Below are 7,508 nucleotides of genomic sequence, written 5' to 3'. Positions count from 1 at the left end.
TAACAAATATGGTAAAATATAAGTTAAATTTATAGTGATATTTTGAAATTCTGTGGTTCCTTTCATCTAGAAAAACCTAAATAATATTAATCCCATCTCTTAAGTTGATACTTGGTTTAGCGGGCAAAAAAACCTACACGTGAATTTCTGATTTTTTAAAATCTTGTTAATAAGGAAATATATTCCCTTAAAACATTGAGTAAGCATTCAAGTTCCATTGATAAGTGCTGAAAAACTGTGAGCTAGTCGCGCTGAGATCTGCTGTCATAGCCATGTCACTGTCCCTTTCCTATATACACCTAGAGAATATAACTATCGCGTAATATTTGGCATATACCAAAATGAAACTATGCCAATTTCTATCTGACACTTTGTCAGGTAGTGCCAGACATTGTTACAGACAAAACTATATTTGTAAATAACATATTGAGAAAAATATGTGCAACCTAGATAAGGCTGATATTTTCAATGGCAGCAGTAGATTTCCAGGGTGATACACGAGTTCCATTGAAGTCAATGGCAAAAAAATTTCTTCACTTAGCAGTCTCTATGCCTCCCTTCCCTCCTTTTGAAAACGTCACCTAAAAAATTAAGGCTTGATGTACAAAGAATTAGCTATTGCACTTACATGTTTTCAGAAAATAATTTTTTTTTGTTGAATACTAATTACTTTCTACTTCTTATTAAAGAATTGGCACGCAAACCAAATAGAAGAGGATCAAAGGAAGGCAGTTTTATTTCTGCAGATGACCCAAGATTTTCATAATTACAGATAGTATAATTTTCTTAATTAAGCTTGGTGGATTATTAATACTAGTGGCAACTGCTTCTGTTTCTGCCTCTGTGTACATGCACTTGGAGACAATTTCAGCTTTCCAGCCACAGCCTGCATAACCCTTGAGTAACAACACCAGGACACATGCCATACTTTGGGATCCTTTCACAGCTTAGCTATTCGTTGCTCCAAGTTACTTCTAATAGCAGAAAATGATATTTTAAAAATAGAGTACAGCTAATATCCAAAAAGATATAATGATGAAGCAGTAGCACAGTGACTTTTGTGATGGTTACATTGTTACGTGGTAGCGATGATTATTTATCACCTCTTTTCATTTTGACCTCAGACCTGCATTTTCTCTGAGAACTAGAACACCGAGCTTTCATAGATTAAATTGTATTTTATGAACAAACTTATGGAATGTTTTATCTGTTGACATGGGAATATGAATGGCATTAAAAAGCATTTGAGATTCTCTCTTCTATTTCTGCTGCTGCTGTAGTAACTTCACAGAGAAGGCTTTGTAAATATTTTTGGATGAACACTTGCCTGTCTTTTATGCTTTGCTTACAATGAGCAAAGACAAGTCCTCAGTTCCTCCCTCATAAACAAGGACTAGCCTCAAGTAATAGTTTGGTCATAAGGCTATTACACTGATTTTTCTTTCCCGTCAAATTTAATGAAAAAAAAAACCCTGATAAACTGACTGGTGTACAGACTTACCCTTGTATTCTGGTTCACATTATCTTAACATTACAGTTTGAATAATTACACCCTTCAAATTCAGTCAATGATTTAGAAATATGAAATTGTTGGATCTCTTGTAGAGCTGTAACTTATTTCACCAATAACTAGGTGTAACCTATGGAGAAACACAACCCTAATACTTTTTACAATTCTATTTTTATCTAGCTCTACGTGCCTTGAGTACTCATTCTCACTCCTTTGTAGTTATGGTTTTTACCTCCTTATCAGGCTGTAGAGTCATTTGCTGTTCCATTACGCTTTGTCTTTGGCTGGGTTTCAGCAGCTGCTGAGTTCTGAAGTGATGAAACTTCTATGCATGTTCTATGTTTGGAGATTTCAAAGGACTTTGCAATGTTTCCGTCAAGAGACTTAGCTGAAATAAGTACTTCACTTGGATCCTGGTTATTAACCGACTCAACAGTGGCTCCATTTTCATTCTCAGGACTGCAGGATTTTGCAGATCCTTCTGCCAGTTCTGAATATGATTCACAGTAAGAAATGCTGTCACAACAAGCTGAGTTTCGCATAAGAGGCCAGGCATCTGAAATGTCTCCACAGGTAGTGTGTGAAAGAGAACCAAGGAAGGTAGGAATCATTTCTCCAACAGAATCAGAAGCTCTGCAAAAGGATAAAAACCACATCATTTCAAAAGCATTCCAGAAAATACTATCAATATTGTAATTATTGCCATTAACAATTCTAGGTATTTCAAGAAGTTTTAACAGAGTTTTATTAAGTTAATACTCTAGAGACACCCTGTACAAACAAATTCTTTTGAAAAGGAATATAGTTTATTCCTTATCTGGAAATGAAGAAAGCTCTGAAGAACACTACTAAAGGTAAAGAGGATGCCTAGAGCTTTTCTAGCACACTGTGAATTCAGGGTTTTAGAAAACATGAACTACAGTTGGAGTTGTTTGTAGTCTAAAGAACAGAAATACGATAAAAAATACTAAAGTACTATTCAGATACAAAGACTGTTTCAAAGAGGAAGGAATTTCCATGTTCTGAATGCATGGGGTGGGGGGTGGGGGGAGAGTTGAAACAAGATAAAACAAGCTTAAATTGCAGCAAGAAAGATCTCTGGGAAGACTGACTAGACAAATATCTAACAGAAGCACAAGAAGTGAGTTCAGACTGGGAAAAGGGAATAGACAACAGGACTGCTTAAAACTCCTTCTGTTTGCGTCATTTCATATTGAACCTGCACTCACTTTAGATTTTTCAGTTTGTTCTGTCTAGTCTTCAAAATGTGAAAAGTCTTTCCTGTATTCTCTTTCATGTCGAAAAGACAGAATATTAATGACATGCAAGGATTTTTAATTTTCACAAGGATTATTTTTATTTTAAGGAAAATGGAAGAAAGTAGAAGGAGAAACTCAGTATTTATCTATCTCAAATGTATTTAAGGTGCGTGATGATACCGACATGGCTGAGTGCACTGTACATGCCTATCTATCTCTGTTGAAAGCCCAGTAATGTTTTTGTATACCAAAATAAGTATTAACAAAACCAAAAAGTTATACTGAATCATTTTATTTCCAAAAACTGTCTAAATATTTATAGAACTGTAAAGGCTATATGAAGTCTCATATATAGCAATAATTTGTGTGACAAAACTCATCCCACATTAACATTGCCTATAACAGATTTTAAGTAGTCTTACTCATTTCCAAAACATGACGCTTTAATGGCTTTGAGATACACACAAAGCATTTTTATAGATGAGGCCAACAGGCAGGACACTGCACTACAATTGAAGGAAATACATTATTTTGGCAAAGGAAATTGAAGCAAACTCCCTTTCTGCTGGAAGGAACCACAGGATCTTTGATGCCCACATAGTAAGGATATGACATTTATTTTTAAAGCCTTAACCAAAAGATCCCTCACAAAGTACATAACTCTCAATTTGTCAGCCTTAGTGGTATAAAAGCATGACTCAAGCTTGCTGGTATTTAAACAAGTTACTATAGAAAATTTAGGTATTTTGTATCTTATACTTAGGTCACTAAGTCACCTTGCCTAAAAAAAATACCTATGAAGAAGCTGCTTCTACATTTTTAGTTACATTTGGCCATAAGAACAAAACAGCTGGAGACCAATTTAAACCTTATATGGAGAACAATTCTAGCTAAAAGAAATAAATACATCCTGTGTTAAAATCTGTAACCAGGAAACTCTGAATGACACCATAATTTTTATATATTTAGCTCATGGCACTGCTGTAGAAATAACTATGCTGCTACTGTATATATATTCAGTGGATCAGGAAAAACTAATGGTTACAATGTGGTAGAAATTAAGAAATACTCTCACACTCATTAAGACCTTCTAAAAAAATAAAATCTTCATGACACTTCTAAACTGTACCTTAATCCCCCCAGATTCACAGGTTTATGCAGCACCTTGCTAACCCACAGCAGAAGAGGGGATCATCAAAGACTCTAAGGTACCATAGGGTAAGAGGAAGACTATCTGCTTGTGAGAGAAATAGGTCACTTCTTGGTCAGAGAAACTGATCTATCATTGTCAGCATTTATTAAGTAATACTTAAAATAAATTTTTCTCCATTAACCTGTTTTTGCACAAAACAGGGGGACATGGCTAGAGTTCATCAAAATCCCTCATTCCACTCCAAACAGTTATTTTGTTGGTATAAATATTAATTTGACTGCATATGAAATACTTAATGTTTAATAGACATTTCTAAAACTAAGTTACCTTTCATTAAGTGTAGTCTGTGAGTGGAAAGCACAACTGTGACTGCTGTGCTCCATGCTACACGTGTCATCACAGCACAGCGATGGAATCAAGTGAACTGGTCCTAAGGCATGAAAATTAATTTAATAATGTTAAAAGTGTTAAAGGTCTGTATAAACTTAGTCTGTGTACTCTTTCAAACTCGAGTACTAGTTTGCCAGTTACATTACAATATACGGATTGAGGAAAGAGGTTACCTATTGCCCAAAATGGGTTCTTTAATTTATTACTTTAAAACTGAATTACTTATAAAAGCCAAGCCATTCCTCCAGGAGTAATACAGATGCCAGCCATGAACATTTACTTTTAAAATTAATTTCTCTTTAATTAGATACATGTGAGATGACGTATCACATCCTGAGTTAACATACTAGGATGGTATTTAAGCCTGTGCTCTTGTGTTAAATTATGTATTTACTAACATCATAAATGCATCTGTTCCAATATTACTTCACAAAATTCCAACAATTTGAATTCTTCAGGTTTTTAATGTCCTTTAAACTGCATATCATGTTATTAGATACTGTCTGGTAAATCCTTCACACCAATTTAAGTCACAAAGCCAGATGCAGTGCTATTTTTTTCAGAAAGAAACGAGATAGACATTTAAAACTGTTTTTTAAGTGAAGCTTCACTGGAATGAAAACAGAAAAAACAATATCATAACCAAATAGCTACTTGGAAATTCTACGTGCTTATTGAGAAATTAGCCTAGGACTAATGGTAGTTTGACAGTGTTAGCTCTGTAGTTAAATATCACAACTCAAGTGTTAGATAAATGTTCGTCATGCCATAAAGTCATTTTTAAGTTGACCTAACATACCACATGTCTGTGATGTGCTTCTCTGGCACTGGCAACAAGTTCTGTGGTCATATTCATTTAGCTGCGGTCTATCAAAACATGACAATTCAGAGCCATTGTAGTGAACGTCTTGTGATCTCAGAGACCCTTTGGATAAAATGAATATAAATATATATTAGTAAACTATACTCTTTTTCCTGTTCAGAGCCTCCTATCTTCATAGCATGCTTAAATGTCATACTATACAGTATTTCCATACATTTTCCAACTGAAAGATCCACAATGATCATGTGGTTTCATATAACGCAAACCGCAGATTTTGCAACACACCCTAGAATAGCTGGTTCAACTACTGCCTCTTCTAGGAAGACATCTGTTCTTATTTTGATGATGAATTGAGAGTATCTTATTCACTGTTACATTCTCTCAGTGATTCCCATCTGAAATTTTCCACATTCAGCTTTCAGCCACTGGGATTTTGTTTATGTTATCTTAAAGAGCTTTATATTAACAGCAGACTTCCTTTAATCTGTATAACTGTAGGCCAAGGCAAATGAGTTACTAAATTTCACTGACTGAAGTCTGAATTCACAATGTCTGAATTTCTATAAACTTACATTGTAAAGCATCTTCTAGGTTAGGAACATTTCTTACAATGCCTCTCTGAGTCTTTATTTTTGCTTGTGCTGCAAGCAGTGATAACATCAATTCTTCCTAGTTTTTATTCTTGGTTGACATCCAGTGTTCATTAGATGCTATAAATGTATTTTAATTAAAGTTTCTTAAATGACAAATGGGAACTAGAGTGCTTTTGTCTTTTCTCTTTTTTTCATTTAAATTAAGGGTCAGGAAAATGTTTATTATAAACAAACTGTGAATTACATTGATGAGCTGTTACAGATTTTTTTTTAAAATTTATAAATCTAACTGGCTTAGGCATTTGATTCATCTTGAATATGCCCATAAAACCAAAATTGTTAATGACAGATCTGCTATCTACACTGACTACATTCATTATCTCAACGAGCTAAGTTGTTTGACAATGGCATGTGATGCACAGATCCTCCAAACTGCTATTTCCACATTGCATTCCAACTCTATATGACATCCCATCTTGTATCCCAAATGTTCCACATATGTCTGCGCAGCATCTAACAGAGCGTGGCACAGAATTAATGCAATTGGATTATTTCTAGAAATCTGCACAGCATTTTCTCAGCAGAAGCTGGAAAATCCACACTGAGCTGGCAAACGTACAGATATATAGTCTTGGGCTTCTACTAGCTTGTTCATCTCAATGCTAAACTTGCTTGAATGCTGTAAAAATTGCATTTATTAACCTACAGAGAAATCTGCCAAACTAATACTGGTGTATGAATATTACAAAGAAACAGTAATAACTGGAAACTTACAGCTTGGTTTCTTCTCCATAAACTGCCTCTTACAATAGATAACACAAAGAATAAGAAGAGCTAAGAGCACTGTCGCAAGTGCACTGCATATAACAGCTGCTAGAGCAGTGTCTCGAGGACTGGAAGCAGTTGATGGGATCTTCACAAGGTTTACTTTGGTGGTACCTGAAATAAAATTAAATAAGAATTAAGACAAACTGTAAACATTTCAGGAATATACAGTCTGGGAAACAGAGGAGGTTCATAGCACAGAAAAAAAGTATGTTCCATCTGCATGTGTATAAATATTAATTGCACATATAAATAGATATGATTATTAGCAACAACATCACAAAAAAAACCTTAAAAAATATATTGCAAAATGAGTGGTAATGACTGGATATGCACACAAATGCATTCCAATGGAATCAGATTTTTCACCAAGACCTCTCAATGATGTCAGGTGATTTTAATATGTAGAACATTTCCTAGTGTACCGTTGAGAAAGCTGTCCACTAGAGGGTGTCACAAATACATGAACTGCCCTTAATAAAGAACCTTCTGAGCACTGAGACACCCACAGAAGAAGTTCAAATGCCGTCAGACACACACCACTTTGCTTGGTTGCATATGTCATCACACCATGGTCATTTCTAGGGTCAAACAGGATTTCAACTGTGCTAACATTTTTTTATTCAGTTATAGTTTTTTAATACAGACAATGCCTCTAATAAAATTCAAAAGACGGATTTTATATCTGTATTCATAAAGACTTCGGCAATGTTTCTAGCTTTGAAACACACTGTTACTGTTATGTGGAAAATGAAAAAGTATCAGAAGTTTAACCACAACTGTTGAAACTATCTTAAATGACAAGTGGTCTTTTAAAACTAATTCATAGAATCATTTGGGTTGGAAAAGACCCTTAACATCATCGAGTCCAACTGTTAACCTAACACTGCCAAGTCCACCACTAAACCATGTTGCTAAGCACCACATCTGCACATCTTTCAAATACCTCCAGGGA

At 34.9% G+C, this 7,508-nt stretch overlaps 1 protein-coding gene across 1 annotated transcript; it reads right to left on the bottom strand.

Annotated features, from left to right (window-relative positions):
- Positions 1-1,738: 1,738 nt before the first annotated feature.
- On the bottom strand, positions 1,739-6,667 carry LOC104465184 (tumor necrosis factor receptor superfamily member 19-like; the record flags this gene model as incomplete). The annotated part of the gene is made up of 4 exons (XM_010078128.1): positions 1,739-2,143; positions 4,250-4,352; positions 5,112-5,237; positions 6,503-6,667. Coding segments are annotated over 4 exons (788 nt in total), but the record flags the coding sequence as incomplete, so codon positions are not given.
- Positions 6,668-7,508: the final 841 nt, after the last annotated feature.

This window comes from Pterocles gutturalis, unplaced genomic scaffold (genome assembly GCF_000699245.1).
Source record: "Pterocles gutturalis isolate BGI_N339 unplaced genomic scaffold, ASM69924v1 scaffold3961, whole genome shotgun sequence".
Classification (NCBI taxonomy): domain Eukaryota; kingdom Metazoa; phylum Chordata; class Aves; order Pterocliformes; family Pteroclidae; genus Pterocles; species Pterocles gutturalis.
This window is presented reverse-complemented; position numbering and strand designations above follow the sequence as displayed.